General features: G+C 45.0%; 1 protein-coding gene and 1 pseudogene across 1 annotated transcript; one reads left to right on the top strand and one right to left on the bottom strand.

The window, feature by feature from the left end:
* The first annotated feature begins 9,629 nt into the window (after window positions 1-9,629).
* On the top strand, window positions 9,630-11,829 carry LOC133898609 (putative pectinesterase/pectinesterase inhibitor 45; annotated as a pseudogene).
* Window positions 11,830-13,839: 2,010 nt separating this feature from the next.
* LOC133898436 (pectinesterase-like) lies at window positions 13,840-19,507 on the bottom strand. The gene is made up of 2 exons (XM_062339127.1): window positions 18,515-19,507; window positions 13,840-14,700 (listed from the first exon to the last, which is right to left on the bottom strand). Exons 1-2 carry the CDS (start codon window positions 19,467-19,469, stop codon window positions 13,973-13,975), a joined length of 1,683 nt encoding a protein of 560 aa, XP_062195111.1. The 5' UTR covers window positions 19,470-19,507; the 3' UTR covers window positions 13,840-13,972.
* Window positions 19,508-19,717: the final 210 nt, after the last annotated feature.

Genomic DNA, 19,717 nt, shown 5'->3' with positions numbered 1-19,717 from the left:
AAATCTTTTCTGGGTTATGGAGGATTTATGTTTCCTTTTTTCTGTTTTCCGTTTATTTGCCTTTCTTGCCACCGCTGGGCTCCCCTGCCCCACACCACCATTTTTTTTATTACTTTGCATTTTTCTAGACTTTATTGTGATTTTATTTACATGGATAATTAAATCTATTGTTTCAAAGAAAAAATTATATTTATTCATTGTTGATTCATGGTATCTTTGCACTGTATTTGGTTATGCGACGCCTTAAGCATGGGGATTCCGGTTAATTTTTTTGTCGGTATTGTTCTTGTATTTATCTGTTTTAGTTATATATTTTGTTGGCCGCCACCAACTTTCTATTGTGCTGATTCATGCTATCTTCACACCGTATGTCACACGTTAAACTTGTGGATTCCTACAAATTCTTTGTTAGTATTGTTCTTGTATTCTTTTGTTTCTATTAAATGCTTTACTAGCTATCACTAGCTTTACGTGATGTTGATTCTTGATATCTTCACACTGTATTTGGTCATGCCATGCCTTAAGCCTAGGATTCCAGCTAATTCTTTGTTGGTATTGTTCATGCATTCATGTGTTCTGTTATATGTTTTATTTGTTGCCACTAACTTTCTTAGTGTATGCGCTAGGCAATCTAGCAGTTTTCGTTTCTGTTACTTGCTCTTTCCAGCCTATACTTCATGCTCCTCTTTCTATAAATGCAATAATCGTTTTGTGTTATTAGTTGGAAAGTGTATGGCTTTCAATCTTGATGACTCATGCCTTATTATTCGGTGAATCTGTTTTCCTTTTGCAATGTGGGGTGTCGTATATGCCTAAGGATGAGGTTTTCAAATAATTTTGTATTTTACTTTTTTTTTGCTTGGTTTGTCTTGATACATGCTAGATTTCAATGATATGATACATTATGCCTTATTACAAAGGTCACTATAGCCAATTTCATTATTAGTGGTGTTTAGGTTATTTGTTTTACTAGCTGCTGTCGGTGAATCAGGAATCGGGGGTCCCCGAATCCTGAGACCAGGTCAGCAATCCGTCACGTGGCGCCATCCCGCGGAGTTTTCCTCGCGAGGTAAAAAAGATTAAGTCCCGAGAGAGGACGCTTGGGGCCACAGTCAGTGGTCCCCGAGTACCCAAGTTCCCCGATGATCTACGAAGTCTAAGTGCCGGGAAGAAAATGCTGGGGGAGGTATACGGTGACCCCCGAGCACCCGAATCCCCCGACGATCAGGAAAGTTAAGTACCGGGAGAAGTGTGCCCGGGGCCGCGAGCAGTGGCCCCCTGGGCACCCAAGTACCCCGATGACCCACTGAAGGAAGTTCCGGGAGAGAGTGCTCGGGGCTGCGAGCAGCGGCCCCCAAGCACTCAGTCCCCCGAAGGTCCGTACAAGTGTGCCCGAGAGAGAGAGCTCGGGGAGGTGAACAGTACACCCGAGCACTTGGTTCCCCGAGGATCAAGAAAGGGCATTCTCGGGAGAGAGTGCTCGGGGCGGTGAACAGTGCCCCCCCCCCCGAGCACTCGGTTCCCCGATGACTCAGAGAGCCCCCGACAGTGGCCCTCGCAGGGGCTCACTGATGAGGTGTCAGCCAGTCAAAGGCCCAAGGCCGTATTTAAAGAGCGTGCGTGGCCTGTCACCCCCAACTGTTCCCGCCATGCTCGGTGTCAGTTCCTACCACATTCTAGCAGAAGGGCGTGGAGTCATTAAATGCACGGATCCCATCCCGTGCCATCCGGCCCGTTTCGGGATAACGTCGTAAGGGCCGAGGCGTTCCGTCTGCCGTGCTGCTGTGGCAGGAGAACAAGACAGGACGGGCACGCCGGGCCGCTCTGCGGCTGCCCGGTGGGCCCTCTCCACGGCGCCAGTTGCCAGAGCATTTATGGTGACGGATGACCGAGCATGGGGCGCATTTTCTACCCCCGGTCACTTCGCACAAAGGCTATGATGACGCCCTTACCATTTATGGTATCTTGGAACTCGTGCCCCCCTCCCGTTCGGGGCACGCTACTGTCGGCGGGTATTTAAAGCAGCCAGCAGCAGCGGACAAAGACAAGCGGAGACAAGTTGAAGAAACTAAGAATAGGTTTAAAGCAGAGAAGAGAAGAGAAGATCGAGAGCACCCAAAGCCAGCAGATACACGCAGACCAAAGAACAAGGAGCCTCAGGCTCTAAGATAGACAAACATTCTTGTAACCAGGAACATCCTTGAGGGACATTTTCAGGGCATTTATAGTATCCATACAGGAGTAGGGTGTTACGCCTTCGTGCGGCCCGAACCTGTCTAAACACCAGCGCATTTACTTCGTTCCCCACCGGCCATCACGTTCATACCCATTTATTTCTCCGGCGAACATATTCAGGATCATCCCCCCGGTTGAATCTCTAAAAAGGGGTCCCTCATGATCCCTGCGACAGGAGTTAACCCTCCAACAGCTGCCATCAGCTTTTCTAAGGTGTGAAGAAGGGATGACTTGGTAACTTTATTTCATATGCTTGCTATTTCCAGCCTAATGCATATCCCTCTTCCTATGAATGCATTCATTGTTCCGTGCCTCTGATTGGAAACATCATATATTTGCACCTTTATGGTTCATACTACATTGTTGTAGTGTGTCATATGCACATAATTATTTTTTTCTTTGCTTTTCTTGTTGTTGTGTGGCTCAAGTGTGTGTGGCTTTAATTTCATTCAGTTCATTAGCTTTTTTTCCTAGCCTTTGTTAGGCTTTTCTTTTGACTGATGTGAAACTCGATTTTTCTAAGTCTCTCATTGGAGAATGTATATGTTTGTATCTCTTGGCACTTACTCCGCTATCGATGAGGAAACAAAAAAAACATGGTATACATGACTAAGGACTCTTCGTGACTTTTGCATGTATTGTTTCTATTTTCACCACCTTCTATTAACTACCATTATCTTCCTCATATATGTCGAAAGGGAGTTTAATGGTTTTGCATCTAAGACAAAAAATTTATCTCAATGGCATTGAATTTATATAAATTAAAAAATATTGTTTTATTCGTAATACGAAGGGTTGAGGTACATGTGCATGTTAATCATACATTGATGTTATTTTTTAACTCCATAATATTTATGATGTTGACAACTAAGCAATGTATCTAACTCCATGTGTTATTTATTTGCGTTTGCTTGATTGCTTTTATTTGTGATTTTCATGCATCTATTACTAGTTTCTGCGAATTTTCTTGGTTTTATCTTGCCCAATGTACCCTCAAGGTTCATAGATGAGGACAAGCCTAGTCTTATCTCAAACTTCTTTCTCTAAAATCCTAAATTTCCTTTCTCAATTGTCGCTAAATATGGCTTGAGTGCTTGTGGCCTTGGTTCAAAGCATTGGTTGTCATATAAGTAGAACAAACTCTATCTATTTGCTTGAGATTTTGTTACTAGATCCCAGACAAGTAATGAAAATCAATGGGTTGCTAGTAGCATAGGCATAAGTACATAACAATGTGATAACTCCTAGTTAGTTTTGGTAAGGCAACACTTTCCTATATGTTGTGTTTTATTAAAAAAGATTTTTCTGCACTACCTTCTAACAATATCATTATCAAATTCTTTTGAATATTCCCCACAAAAAATCTTTTGAACGTAGCATCCAAAATTATCTAAACTGGTCAACACATTACAAATCTTATACCCCAACGAGATTTCTAGTAATAAGACATTCACCACTAGAAAATGGAACCTTGATACACACTTAAGTATTTGCTGCGATACATCTATAATGTAAATACTTGTCGATCATGCATGCATATTTACGATTTAAGATATTTTCCACTAGAGATGATACTTTTTTAATTTATATGGTGAACTTAATTATGTGAAAGCATGTTGAATTGTATTCATTTTAGATCTTTGAATGATGTACTATGTATATATTTCATAAAATTCTTGCTTAGAAAAAAATCTTATGGACCTAAAGTAAATAAAAATAGGCCATTGCCATAATGGAGTTGGCATTTGAACACACTTCGAGCTTGCTCCTGCATTTGTTCTCAAGAGATTGGTCTTAGTTAAATTTTGTAGGTAACCTCCTTATCAGGGACGGAATCAGCCGTCTAGGCTTCAGTTTGGGAGTTGGAGCTAAGTTTTAATTAGATTTAACTGTACAAATGATATATATTTTAGACCCAACATAAACTTGAATGGGCTAGCACAGGGCTTGACCCATAGCTGATCCCGCCCCTGCTCCTTATATCAATGGACTGCTTTAGTATTATAGAGCTGTGTTCTTAGTTGGCACCGATTTTAGATATTTACTGTTTTATTAGCGTCAAAATTGTCAGTCCATTAGAAAAACCTAAGCATGACTCCTTAGACATGTGGCAGGTGGCAATGTCATGTTCAATCATTATGCTGAATCTTGGACGACTCCTGTTCTAATGTGCTGTACTGGGAGCACATGCATATCCTCTTATTAATTGCGAGTCTTTTTCTCGTTAGTAATATTTTGCTTGTAGTTTTTTTTTTCCGAATTGCTTGTAGTTAGCTTCGTGCCTGATTAGTTTTCTTCATATAGATCTAGCAAGATGCATTAAGTGCATGATGACCTTTTAAAATTGCTAGATCCTCCACTAGTCCACTAGGGCGTAATGATTGAGCTATTAAGTTCCTAATGCAGGTTGTGCATTGCATGGGCTCGATTTTTAAGACTAAAAAGACCGATTTATTAAGACTAAAAAGCACGAATGGAACTCATGTTAAAGTGTGTACTTGTTTTTCTCCTTTTCGATATGGACTATATCCACCTGGTCACATATCAATACTTCTACCTAGTTATTTCAAGAACTTGGTTTGGAGCGGAACCAACCATGACTCAAACCTCAGGTTGCTCGATTTAATTTTAGATTGGGCTTAAAATTTTACTATTTACATAGTAAATATAATAAAAATTTGAGTCTAAACCTTAGACTGAAGCCTAGCTTACCTAGTTAGTTACACTCGAGACTAGGGATGTTCAAAGGGACACTTAGGCTGGCTCGGCACAGGTCAGACTCGGCATGGTCCGAACGGCCCAACTATTGTAACGAGATGTGCCATGCTGGCCCGTGTGCCTCCCCCTCGGTCCATGGCACAGCTCGTCGGTCACCGTGTCGTGTCAGGCTGGTTCAGACATGATTGCGACCCGATGGTACAGCCGGTCCAATGGGCATGATGGACACAGCGCCACGAGCGGCCTAACAGCAAAGGGTGGCCCGATAAAATAAAAAAAATAGCTACAAAATTTAAAAATATATTAAAAATAGATAAAATATAGAAAATAGATAAAAAAAATTAACTGTAAAATTAAAAATATATATAGAAAATAGAAAATAGCCTAGCCCATGCGTGCCGGGTTGGATCGTGACTGGCCGTACCGTGCCCGTACCGGCCTGGGCTGGGCCGTGCCACGCGCTCGACCGAGGCACGGCCCGTGGTCTCGTGTCGTACCTACAATATCGTGTCTCGGACCGATCCAGTAGGCACGACTTATTTGGGTATCTTTACTCGAGACTGCTTCAATGATCTAAGAGTGAAAAGCACGAATTAAAATAAAAATATAATGCAAAATTTAAAGAATCATTTAAAGAAATTTTAACAAGCCGTAGATTGGAAAATATTCTAGAGGAAATACAAATAAATTATAACGTATCCGTTTCTTTGCTCTAGAAAGGCTCTATCTATTCGATATAAAGGCCAATAAAGTTTGTGCCTGTTTTCGGACAGAAAAAATAACAAGAATACCACACACAATTTTACACACAATAATTAATTCCGCCGTTCAAACAAGTTACAGCGACTGTTCCCGGACAATTCAAACCCATGAGCACCCACACTCTGATATGCGATCGTAAAGAAGCCATCGTACTGACGAGTACATCACGCGTAGAATAGCCCAAATTAGGGGTGCAAATCAGTGATTTTAGGGCTATCTATCGATGCTCTTTAATTCAATTAATTAGATTTGTTTTTTAAATTTTATTTTAATTTAATAAAATGATATTATTAATTGAAGATGATCAATAGATACATTTAGATTCATCAATTGTAACCTAACCTAAATTCAGGTGAGATGTTGCGTGCCTTTTGTTGGCAGGTTACACGCAGCGCAGGGACTCCGTGAAGATCACTTTCAAGCGGGCCCAACTCAGCCGACCACAGCTATCACCGGCGATCTGCTACGAATCACGCAATCAAGCGAGAACCAAACTATCCCTCTAAAAAGATATTATTCCATCCGATCCTAAATACATATTATTTTAAATAATATATGGTCTCTAATACATAGTTTTGATCACTATTTTTATTAAAATTTATTTATAAAATTTATTACATTTGTGATATTATGAAAATATTTTTAAAGACAAATATACCGATATGATTTTAAGATTTCTAAACTAAATATTTTAAAATCTATTGCTAATTAAAGTTTAAAAAGTTTTTAAAAAATTCCAAAACAATATGTATTTATAGCTAGAGGGATTTATTTTTTCTACATAAAATTTCTTGATGCGCGCCTCCACCACACGTGCTACTCATGCAACCATCCAGTGCTCTCTCTATTCAAAAACAGTAGACACATTTTTTTAGTTTAGTCTTTGAAGTTGAATTTTAATAAAGTTTTTTTATAAAATATATCATTTATAGCTACAAAACCTATATAAGTGTGAAATCATTTCAAATTGGAAACATAGCTATATAATTTTATATACTAGATATTTTTATATTTTAATTAAATATTAGTTAAAGTACACAAAGCTTAATTTTTTAAAAAATGTGTCTATTATTTTTAAACATAGAGCGTAGTATACAAATGACCAGCGGTAGGTTTCTCTATTTGAGTATGCATGGAATGTTCTCGATTCAATATGTACATGATAGACTTAGACCCATATCAATCACGCAGTAGTTCGTATTCCTTCTAGGCCTTAAAAAATGTATATATTCGTACTAAAAAAATGTCTGATGTATTCATGTTTTCTTTCGGCAACAGCAGCTCGGTTGTTCTTTGCCATTTCTTTTGCAACAGCGGCTATCGTCCTGGACATCTTTTTGTATTGACACCGATGTTTCCCTTGTGGTTTGATGTGACAGGGAGGAGTATCGAGATGTCTTCCAACCAGAGAGTGACATGAACGGTCCGAAAATGACTTTATCGCGCGTGAGTGTTTTATGCGCGGAGATAATTCAAAGGTTTACAATCGCTCCCTAGGGGAAAAAACGGGTGCTTGCTATCTGTTGAATATTCACCGTATAATTAACTACCAGCGAACAATTTCCTTTTGTAGTATTGTTTGAGTAAAAACAATGCAATTTTAAGTTACAAATACGAGTTTAGAACTTCAAAAACCTAATGTCAAGCCAAATTTTAGGGTTCAATTTTTCAAAGTTTCGAGTAAAAGTTGGACGTGAAAGATTTGAAATCTGAGTTACAAGATTGCATTTATAAGTTCAAAGTTTCATTAGGTAAGAGCGTTCATAAGCTAGCTAAATAAATGGACTGAGAGCATCTCCAACCGAGCCCTCTTTCCACCCCTATCCTATATTTGAAGGGAAAAATGATAAAAATCGGTCTCCAATCGACCTCTATCCGGCTCCCTTTATTTAAGAAACCCTCAAATCTCCTCCCTCATCCCCCTACATCTAGGGGCTCCTCATTCGGCCCCTCACCCGCGCCACCGCACCCGCGCACAGCCCCTCCCGCGCCACCGCACTGCCCCGCACCAGCCTGCCCGCCCACGCTGCGTCGTCGCCCCCTCACCCGCTCGCCCGTGCCGTGGAGGCCTGGAGAGAGGGAGCTCGAGGAGAGTGAGGTCGGGGAGAGAGAAGGAGTGGGGAGAGAGAGGGAGCTCTAGCCGGCGTCGGGAGAGAGGCTCTGGAGAGAGAGAGGGTGTTGAGAAAGTTACCAGATATTAATAAAATAGAGGTGATTCGAATATAAGGAGTCAAATATGAGAGACCGGTTGGAACGCATTAAGACGTAGATGATGAAATTTGGATGAGGAGCCTCTAAATAAGAGGAATAGATGGTCAAATATAAGTAGTCGGTTAGAGATGCTCTAACGGATATTCAGCAGACATGCTTAAAATGGCCCTATTCAGATGAATAGATGGGCGAACTCCTCAGTTGTAGAAGCCCTCGCCACTTTCCTCTTGATCCTCAAGCTTATTCATGGCACCTCTTCTCCTTTGCTTCCAAACCTGACATCGATGAGCCGAAGAAACAAAAAACATGGAATCGCTGACCCAACAAGAGCCCAAGCCAAAAAAAATAGTGTCGTCATGGAGGCTAACAAGTAGTAACAGCTACCCAAGATCGCACTTGCAGAGCTAGGATTCGGTTGAGGTCACAGTTCGTCCAGGTAGGACTTGTAGCTACACGTCGTTTTCTGGCTGAGTCAATTGACAGCGTGATTTGCAAACGACTTCTAGCTCGCGCGGCTGGAGCGCTTGGTCTGATGGTGAAGACCCGGGCTCGAGTCGTGGTAGGGCGCTTTGTGGCGTGCGCCCCTGCCCTCTTCAGGTCCGCGTGTGGTGGAGTGTGGTTGCGTGATAGTGTATTTTTTTATAATAAAATAAAAATATCTTAGCTGCTACATTTAAATAAGTAGGAAATAAAAATATCTTAGCTACTACATCTAAATAAGTAGGAAATCAAGTCGAATTGATAGCCTGATAAAAACAAGTTGGTCACTTAACAGTCAAATAGATTCATTTCCTCTTCTTTCTTTCCGAGATTGAAGCATCTATTGAAGGCCTGCACCCCTCCCCCCACGAACTTTATATATATATTTTAAATAATTTTTTTAATATATACTTATATTTTGAAAAATTATAAGTACTATCTTTTTTATTTATTATTGTAAAAATTATATTTTTATCTAAAATTCTTTTAAGAGCCAAGTGGTAACGTTCTTCACGACATATAATTTTTTTTAACTATTTCGATAGTTTTTAAATTTTAAGAGCATTAAAATATAATTTTTTATTTTTAAACCTTTCGCTCTATGCTGAAAGAAGATAGGTGGAGACAGAGTCTAAATTTATAATTTTTTATTTTTTTTAAAAAAAAACTCCCTGCCCCAAGCCCCCAACCTGGCCGACATTCGCGTATGTTTTTTTGGGTTTGATCTCATGACCCATCTTTGGGAGCCAAACCGGCCAACAATGTGGGCTGAATGGCCCACTTAAAGTTCGCATCCGAACCGAGCTCCAGCTATTGGCAATATGCGTTGACTTTCTTTTCACACTCGAATCCGGGTACCATGAATGCACAACACGAGCAGATTCCCAGGAGATGGAGAGGAGGGAGAAGCATGCTTGATCTCAGAAGTAAAATGAGCGCAATTTTGCAAGCAGGCAAGAATAGGAAGCTGCCAGTCAGGTATGCATGTTGAGGCAAGCTAGCGGCCATTGTTGTTGCATGGGAAGAAACGAGAACAAACCCCCAAATTAACCAGACCTCCTTGAATCTATCAGCGCCATTGTTTCTTCAGAATCACAAATAAACGAGGCTCCCTCTCCGTTCACTCCCTTGCTCTTTCTCCATCTTCTCTGCCTTTCACCGGGTAAGGGCAGAGGGAGAGAGAAAGAAGCAGCAGGAGGAGGAAGAAAAAGAAACCGCCGGCCATGTCGACGGCCTTCTCGGACTTCGGTTCGCTCACGGAGCGGCGGCGCGTCGAGAGGCAGCTGCAGCAGCACAGGCGCGTCATGGTCGCCGCCACCGGCGCATCGATCGTCCTCATCCTCATTGTCATGGGCGGCGCCGCCGTCGCATACAACGCTAGCACCAACGACGGCGGCTTGTCATCCTCCTCCTCGCTGCCGTCTTCCCCGTCCGGCGTGGCTCGGGGTCAAACTTGATCAGCGTGTCCAAGAGCATCAAGGCGGTGTGCGCGCAGACCGACTACAGGGGCGCCTACGAGAAGAGCCTCTCCAAGGCCGCGAACGCCAGCGCGTCGTCGCCCAAGGACATCGTCCGCGCCGCCGTCGCGGTGATCGGGGATGCCATCGAGAAGGCATTCAACCGCTCGGGGCTGATCATCAGCGACGACCCCCGCGTGAAGGCCGCCGTCGCGGACTGCAAGGAGATCTACGAGAACGACAAGGACGACCTCGCGCGCACGCTCAGCGGCATCGACATCGGCGGCATGGACGTGCTCACCAAGCGCGGCTACCAGCTCCACATGTGGCTGAGCGCGGTGATCACGCACCAGGAGACGTGCATCGACGGGTTCCCCGACGGGGACCTTAAGAAGAAGATGACGGACGCCATGGAGTCGGGCAAGGAGCTCACCAACAACGCGCTGGCCATCATCGAGAAGGCCTCGTCGTTCCTGGCCGCGCTCAGCATCCTAGCGGTCAGCCACTGGAGGTTACTTGAGAACGACGCGGTGCTGGACGAGGAAATTGAGCAGCAGCCGATGGCCAACTACTCGCGGGGGGGGGGGGGGGGGGGGGCGACACCCCACTGAACAGGCAGGAGAGGAAGCTCAAGGGCAAGTTCCAGACCAGCCTCACGCCCAACGTGGTGGTGGCCAAGGACGGTAGCGGCAAGTTGAAGGCCATCAACGACGCGCTCAACGCCATGCCCAAAACGTACACCGGAAGGTGTGGGCGCACGCGTGTGCATGCATGCATGTTCATTTCTCATCAAAACCAACTGTGAAAAGATTGAGCATACGACCAATGACTCCTCTGCTCTTTCGCGCGAGACAGGTACGTGATCCACGTGAAGGAGGACCACCTTTTTCTCTAAAAAAGGGTTGGCTTTTATGGCTTTTAACTTGTTAAGAAAATAACTATGATTAAAATAAATTAAAAACTGAGAAACAGGTTCAAACTGTTTTTTCTGACTTTTATATGTATTGAGAAGTTAAAAAATTATTATAAAAATTAATAATAAAATTTAATTGTCACAAATAATTTCTCAGCTAACTAGAAATTTTAAAACCACGACCTATCTAAACAAACCCAGAGTCTACGAGGAGACCTTCAAAACCGCAACCTTCAGTGAGGATAAGAAACAACATTATATTTGCGCGCCTCTTGCACATCGCGCGTTTGTATTGTACGCGTGCTCTCACTGGCGCGCGCGCGCGCGCGCTTTTAATTTGAACGCAGATGCGCTGGGCGACGGCTTCATCGGAATCGCCCTGGGGTTCCGCAACACGGCCGGCGCAGCGAAGCAGCAGGCGGTGGCGCTGCTAGTGCAGTCCGACAAGTCCATCTTCCTCAACTGCCGCATGGACGCGTACCAGGACACGCTGTACGTGCACTCCAAGATGCAGTTCTACCACAACTGCGTCCTCACAGGGACCATCGACTTCGTCTTCGGCGACGCGGCCGCCGTGTTCCAGAACTGCATCCTCGTCCTCCGCCGCCCGATGGACAACCAGCAGAACATCGCCACGGCGCAGGGCCGCGCCGACGGCCGCAAGTCCACGTGCTTCGTGTTCCAGTACTGCTGTTTCACCGCCGAGTCGGCGCTCAAGGACGCGTCCCGCCCCGCCATCAGCAGCTACCTCGCCCGCCCGTGGCGCGAGTACTCGCGCACCCTCATCATGGAGTCCGAGATCCCCGGGTTCATCGACAAGGCCGGGTACCTGCCGTGGAACGGCGACTTCGGGCTCAAGACGTTGTGGTACGTCGAGTACGCGAACAGGGGGCCCGGCGCCGACATGGCCGGCCGCGTCAACTGGCCCGGGTACAAGAAGGTGATCGGCAAGGAGGAGGCCGCGCGCCAAGTTCACCGTGCAGAGCTTCTTGCACGCCGAGCCGTGGATCAAAGCCCACCGGCACGCCGGTGAAGTACGGCCTGTGGGCGTGAGAACATTTTAATGGCGCACTTGTATCTGATATTCTGATTCCGAGGAGACCAGAGAATGCGACAATCACGGAAGCAGAGGAGGATGGTCTGATCGTTATGCGTGGTCGGATACCAAGTGTGGAGCTGTTCAATTTGTAGAGGCTTGTTGATCGATGAAGAAGTGCTGTGATACTGAATTACTACTGATCATCATGTCCCATGTACATTGTATGACTTGCATTGATTCACTTGTATGTACTGATCGATTTGGAACTGTACATGTATCAGATTCGTTTCAGTGTACCATATAATGAGTTGCAGAAAGCATGCACTTTTGGAAAAAGGATAGCTGATGTCTAGCTCTAGCCTAGGTGCCGCTGAGCCAGCCAACTGAAATTTTCCGAAGAACTGATTTGCCATACAGGGATTTTACAACGTCGCGACAGAACTTTTACAACGTGATATTTTTAACTTATGCCATGGATAATGCAGGGATTCGGCTATGAGTGCCTAGTAAAATTTACATTCAGGTCATTTCAGTCTTACAAAAATTCCTGTAAAGTAGCTCGTGATACAATGGAGCTGATCTCCAAAGTTATCTGGACTCTGAAGAAAAGGCTCGTTGAAAGCAGAAGACGAGAAGTAGCAGATGCAGTACTGATTGCAGGTTGTAGCCCCTGTCCTCAGAACAAAAACAGAGCACAAACCCGCAAAGAAAACTGAATCTCCTCCATTCCTGTGTTTAAAATCCCCAACCAAGAACTAATATTATCCACCATTCCCTTCTTTCTTATATTTCCCTCCACAAATAGTATCTATTATATTAGTAATTGACCCACAAAAGAAGCCTCCTTATTTGCTCTCAAGAGCTAGAAATTACTAAGTTAATGATAGAAAAAATAAAGCAAAGTGCCATATATCTGTTTATAAATTATCCACCAGTGACATTAAAAAAAACCAAAATAGCCCTATATTTATTTCTCAATCACCCACATATGCCATTATTAAAAAATAAAGACAAGTGCCAGCAAAAAAAAGACAACATTATTTAACTAATGCAAGTGCCAACAAAAAAAAAGACAACATTATTTAACTAATGCATAAGTAGGTTGCACCCGCATGTATTTAAGAGATCATGCAACTGTATGCATTTAAGAGATCAAAGTTGCAATTCAAATGATCTTTTAATGCAAATGTAATTGAGAAGATAAAATAATAGAAAATAGCTAGAGGAGTAAAAAAAAGAGAGATATGATCCGATACAAGAGGATGACTGATCTATTCAGTCTAATATAAAGAGAATAATCAATCTATTCCGATCGTGGGAAAACAAGCATTTACACGTGTTAAAAAAATGTAACATATTCTCTTTCCCTTCAGATGATGACGTAGACAGGCTGGAAACTCGATTGACCAACACTTAGGATGCCACAAAGAGTAGTAGTGTTCAAGCGGGAGACAAGCTTATACCATGTATCTAATGGCAAATGACCGTGACAGATGCAACAAAAAAGAAAAATCCATTGACCCATACGGCCACTGACATCATTGGTAGGATAGGTTATAGGTGCAACCGCGAGGTCGTGATGTCAGCTAGCTGAGACGTAGCAGTAAATCACTGATGGTAGAATCGTAACCTCTGTAGCGACAAGGAACACTAACGAAACTATTGATATGCAAAGCAAGACATTCAAGTGAAACGGTACAACGGGAGGGCACGGGTTACATGCATTAGGCTTGAACTGTGTAGCTTAAGATCACAACGTTAAAAATGCGTCAGGGAAATGCACAATTTGCAAACCACGTAGATGATGGAGTATGATCTTGCAACCCAAACAAAATTAATTCGACTGAAATAGTAAAGAAAAATAAAAATAATTGACTGCGGAGCATAATCTACGTGAAATAGAGGAAAGAGACGAATGAAAATATTGTTATGATAGGCACAGTTTCGAATTATGTAAGGAGCAAGCATAGTAACAGCAAAATGATGAGCAGCCATGGTAAAGTAAAGTATAAATTTAGGATAAAATTAGAATGGTACAACGGTACATGAACAATTGCATGTACTAGCCGTGTAATTTTACGGGCCACCTGCTAGTTATGTATTGTTTGATGTAGTATGATAGCACAGCTAACTCTAGACCTCTCGCACTACCAAGACTCAAGACGTGAGTCCGACCGTGTACTTGACGCCGGTGGGCGGCAACCACATGTTGCCTTCGATGAACTGCGCCACGGTGAAGTTGCTGGCCTCCGCGGGGCTGGTCATCACGTGGAACCCCGGCCACTTCACCCGCGCGCGGATGCCGGCGCCGGGCCCGGTGTTCATGTACTCCCCGTAGTAGAGTGTGTCGAGCGCGAACTCGCCGTCCCACGCGAGCCACCCCTCGGGGCGCACCACCGCGCCGATGTACGACTGCATGAACACTACCCGGGAGTATTGCTTCCAGGGCCGGCCGAGGTAGGTCTGCGTTGGCGCCGCGGCGGTCTGGTTGCCGGCGCCACCCTGCTGCGCGCGGAGGAGGTCGTCGTGGGCGGAGACTTTGCAGAACTGGAATGCGAAGCCGGTGGTCATGTTGGCGTCGAGCCGGCCCTGCGCGGTGACGGAGTTCTTCTGGTCGGGCAGCGGGAGGCGCGCGAGGAGGGTGCAGTTCTGGAAGACGGCGGCGGCGTTACCGAAGACGAAGTCGACGGTGCCGGTGACGCGGCAGTCGCTGTAGAACTGGCGGAGGGAGTGCGCGTAGAGCGTGTCCTGGTACCCCTCGAAGGCGCAGCGGTAGAAGACGGAGAGGTCCGAGTCGCACCGCAGCGCCACCGCCTGGTGCTTCGCCGGCCCCGCCGTGTTCTCGAACGTCAGGTCCCGCGCGATGAAGCCCTTGCCGTTCACGGCTGCATTGCACGCGCCACGTCAGAGACAAGGACATGCTAACTGCGTCAGATTGATAGTTAATTGTACGAGCTTACTGCTACTACTGCAATCAAATGATGGGATTGGCGTGTGAGTAAACAGTAAGCAGGTCAAAGGATGTCTCCATACACGCATGCGATCGGCACCTGTTCGTGCCTCCTGAGTACAGAACAGGCACTGAGGAGAGCCTCGTCTGAACAGGGAAGCAAGGCCCCACTGATCATATGGACAGCAACGTTAATCAATTCGGTCATGAAGTGCAACACCTAACTATCTAAGCACAGACCAGATGAAACCTTTGCAACCTGAATGTGTCGTACACAAGCCTGCTGTGCTCATAAACGAGACATCAGGGAATTCAACGAAGGACTAATATATTTTTGATAGAATATTTAAAAGGAGAAAATTCATCGGATCTTTTAAAACCAAAGTTTCGATGTGATATCAATTGTGCGAAAAACAAAAGAGAATATTGGTCAAAGAAACCAGACGTGATAATTGGCTTAGAGCTCTTTATAGTAAGATTGTACTCTTTTTTTCTTTGTTTCTGGAGTCTTCAGCCTACTAGGTGGTTCTAAAGCTCAGGTCGTCTTCGCTCCTTTTTGCTTAAGCCTAACAAAGGTCAGTTGAACAATTTGTTTTTTTTTTATGTTTCTCCTATTCTTTTAATATAATTCAGCAAGCCATCTTAAAAAAAATCCGAGACTGGACCGAGCCCGAGATTATGGAAGGCGAGAAAGCAAGATACACGCACATGCTAACGCAGGCTGGAGGCACAGAAGCGGAAGATACGGACTCTCCCTGTCGGATCTGGATCCTCTATCTTAATTACGATTAATGTAGAGAATAACTGTGTGAACAGTGTAACGAGTCAACAGCTACAGCATCCTACATTAATTAATCGTTATTACCTCACCAATCACTGTTCATTAATTACTGTAGCACCTGAGCTCTTTTTTTACCTTTCACCTAATGCAGAGAACTGTAGCCTCTCTGTGTTGGCTTCTCCAATACAGAGGATCACAGTCCCTCCCTGTCCCAGCAGCAGCAGCAGCCTTTTTCCATTTCCTCGAATTATTGGTGCATGTGTCTGGTGAGGGGAGGACTCGGCTCGATCCGCGACTGACCTTGGGGGTTTGCCAAGGGAATCACCACGCGTTTCTACGTGCCAGTGATGGTACCGGTGGTTCATTTAATTATGATGTAATTAGTTGTTCGTATTAATTGGTTATATCTGTTTTTATAGACTAAGTTAAGTTTTATTTGTTGATCGAATCTGAGATTATATGAGTAAATATAAAAATTAAGATTATGATTAATTGTTCGTATGAAAATGATTTTATACCACTAACAAGTAGTGTCGCCTATATGAGCAGATGCAGAAATCTGTATCTGTCGAGTCAGACTGTAGGCATATATTTAGATCCGTCATAACAGACTAAAATAGTGCGTATGGATAATTAAATATATTTCTTTTTAAGATTATACATATCCAATAAATCATGTTATTCTCGTGCAGTCAACCAATCAGACCTTAATACCTTGTTGCTGCATAGCGACCACAGGATATCCAGATGTTAATGCTGCAGGTTGCGTATATTTAAGGCGAGGAAGGTGATATGACTTTCAATGGTACTCCTACAGAAGAAATATTGTAGAGTAAGTTTAAAAATTTATAACTATTTTAACATATATTGCAGATACTATAACCTTTTAGTACTCATTAAAAATCTACAACTATTTTAACAATTTTCTTATCGTATGTCCACCTACTATCCTCTATTGCATATAATAGTAAGCCTACATATTGCTAGAGAATGATATGTAAGGCTATAGTGGGAAAGTTATAGTTTTTTACAATATATGTCAAAATAATTGTAGATTTTTAAAACGAGCACTAGAAGTTATAGTTTTTTATAATATATGTTAAAATAGTTATAGCTTTTTAAAATTTACTCAATATTATATGGAACGGATGGGGTGTGCATGTACAACATTAGACCCAGCAACAGGTCGGGTCCGGTCGAGGCCAGGTGCAGCCAGAAAGCATCCGACCCAAAACCAGAATCAGAAAACCTGACCCGGACCTGATTCGACTAACGGGTAGAAATATGCCCCTAGCTCTGAACCTGATGAGGATCCAAAACCCACATAGGCACCCAAAACCCGCGCGGCAGTGGCCGGGAGGAGGGCGGGCGGGGGGTGGAAGTGGGCGAGCAGGCGTGGCCTGAGGCGGGACGGCCAGCGATGGCGTGAGCTGGCGACAACAGCTAGGAGGCGAGCGGACAAAGGCGACCGAGAGGCAGGTAGGCGCAGAGCGACCAACGGTGAGCGCGAGCGGGCGACGTCGATTGGGAAGCGAATGGGTGGGCGGTGGCTAGGAGTCAGACGCCCGTGGGCGAAAATCGACCCTACCCCAACCCGACCCACAATTGGAGCCCAGATCTGCAACCCCGTGAGCGAAAACCCAATCCCGCCCGCCCTCAACAGGTGTACAACCCGCGAAGATATGAGCAGAATTGAGGCACAAGAATAGTCCACTCTTCTCTATTTTAAGTGGTGTCAGGGCATAGTAACAACATGGCAACACATCAAGTGGTACCATTTAATAATGACTAATATAGGACTATCATATGCACATGTTCTATATGTGTATAGATCCCTTAAAATTTTTCGATTCTCAAGCATATGACTGTATCTAGAAAAATCACTGGACGTATAGAAATTATCCGCAAGTGTTAGAATATTCCTTAAACAAGTAAGTGTACATATATATATATATATACACACACACATATATACACATACATATATATATATATACACACACATACATATATATATATATACACACATACATATATATACATATATATATATACACATATATATATACATACATATGTATGTATGTATGTATGAAGTCAAGAGACCTGTGGAGAATAAGACATAACAAGCCAAACGGAAGCAATAAGCGCTCAACAAGCCATAATCCTCAAGCCTTATCGCCGAGACTACACATGATGAGACTTCGATATCCTTTTAAATGTCTTAACTTGTATAAGTCTTCATCTTCTGATACATGATTTGATAAGGGAAAGTATCCTCAACACTAATCAGGTATTTGACAGTTTACTAATAGTCAGACACCACTGCTACTGCACGGCTCCCTGACACACCAACCATGCCGCCTCGTCCGTGTTTGGTACAGACTAGAGACTACAGAGCGCTGCCCTCGGTTAGTACCGACTTCCATTGCCTTTCTGGTGATCCATGCCACGGCACCATGTGTATACAGTCACATTTGTGGCATGTGCCGCTACGTTACCGCAGTCCACAGTCCAATGATGACTCCTTGACCATCTGACGTACGGGCACATGCACATCTTATCAAGGGGCTAATGAGCTTTCTGTCAGGTGACTGAGTCTTAGCCTTACCAAATCATCTCTAGTGTGAGGTACACAGTTATTAGCACTACAATGCTAGTGAATAGTGAAATTCGATTCACTTTTCGTGCTGGTTTTCACCCATGTGATCTTGCACTTCTAGACTCATGGACCACAGGACGATGATCGTGCTCCTATACTGTGCATCATGCATCTACAATCTGGGGGTGGTGGCCGTCGTCGTTTAGCCGGTCTAGCCATGGATGTGGATCACACGGCTTAAACTAACGCTACCAAGTCATGAACTCGTTTGGTGCTACTTCAGTTTAAAATGACTCGGGACGGCATGGTCAGCTTTTCACGAATTAACGAACAGAGGGAACGAGCGGAGTAGGACGACGAACTCACAGATGGTGGCGCTGCGGTACGTCGTGTAGCCGTCGGCGTAGTTCCGGTGGCCGGAGATGACCGTCACGCCCATGCCGTCGCCGACCAGCATCAGGTTCCACTTCTTCTTCTTGACGTCCACTGTCTCCTTGTACACGCCCTTCTTCACGTAGATCACGTACCGGGCCGCGCTCTCCGCCGGCGCCGCCTCCACGGCCGCGTTCACCGTAGTGAAGTTGCCGCTCCCGTCCTTCGCCACCACGGCATCCACCGGCAGCCCCCCGGGCCCCACCGGCATCTGCAGCAGCCGCCGCTCCCTTGTGCGCAGCCAGCGCGGGGTCCCAGCCTCGGCGAGTCCGCGCCGGTCGCTCAAGCTGACGCGGGACGACGCAGAGAACGTGGCGGCGTCACCGGCCGCGATCTGGCCGAGGCCGTCGGTGAGGAGAGAAGTGACGGCCTCGAGCCCCGTGGCGATGAGCGACCCGAGCACGGAGCCTGTCTCGTCGAGGCCCTCCTTGCAGGTGTCCTGGTTCCCGAGCGCGCCGCTCAGCCACGACCGGAGGTCGGAGCGGGCGTCGCCGGTGCCAAGGCGGCCGCCTGCCCCTGCGCTGGACGGGTGGGAGGCCGACGATGAGGTGGTGGACATGGACCACGACAGCTCGTCGGAGGACAGGTCGAGGAGGTCGAGGCAGTCGGCGACGGCGGACGAGAGGCGGAGGTCGCCGCCGCCAAGGATGCCGCCGATGGGGAAGGACGAGATGATGGATGCCACGTTCCTGATCACGTCCAGCGTCTCGCGCATCGTGGAGACGAGCCCGGGCGAAATGCCTGTCGCCTCAGCCTCCGCCGTCGGAGGCGTGGGCGCCGGCCGCAGCGGCGACGGTGTCAGGGTGTGCGCATTGGTAAGGAGGATGAGTAGTACGAAGAACACGAGGAGGAGCTGGGATATGGCTCTGATCAGAGACGTCGACGCCATGGCTAGCAAGCACTAGCTTAGCCGGTTAGTGTGGCCTGCGTGCTCTGCTCGGGGCATGGACTGAACCCCATGGTTTATATACGCCATCCGTCTTAAAATAGATTTTTTTTGTTTTTTCTATAATATTCAAAATATATTTTATAATTTTAAGCTAATTTTAGTCTACATTTTATAATCTTACCTTCTCTATTAAGTAACTTCTTTCTCAATAGAATTATGTATCATTTTTCACATAATAAATAATATTA

This window comes from Phragmites australis, chromosome 18 (genome assembly GCF_958298935.1).
Source record: "Phragmites australis chromosome 18, lpPhrAust1.1, whole genome shotgun sequence".
Classification (NCBI taxonomy): domain Eukaryota; kingdom Viridiplantae; phylum Streptophyta; class Magnoliopsida; order Poales; family Poaceae; genus Phragmites; species Phragmites australis.
Note: the sequence above shows the minus strand (reverse complement) of the source record. Positions and strands in the feature narration are given on the sequence as shown.

Bases quoted from the DNA above. Each gene is read 5' to 3' on its own strand.
- LOC133898436 (XM_062339127.1), bottom strand. From the start codon at position 19,469: ATGGCGTCGACGTCTCTGATCAGAGCCATATCCCAGCTCCTCCTCGTG. The intron at 14,701-18,514 runs GTGAGTTCGTCG...CGTGCAATGCAG, and splicing joins GTACCGCAGCGCCACCATCT to CCGTGAACGGCAAGGGCTTC.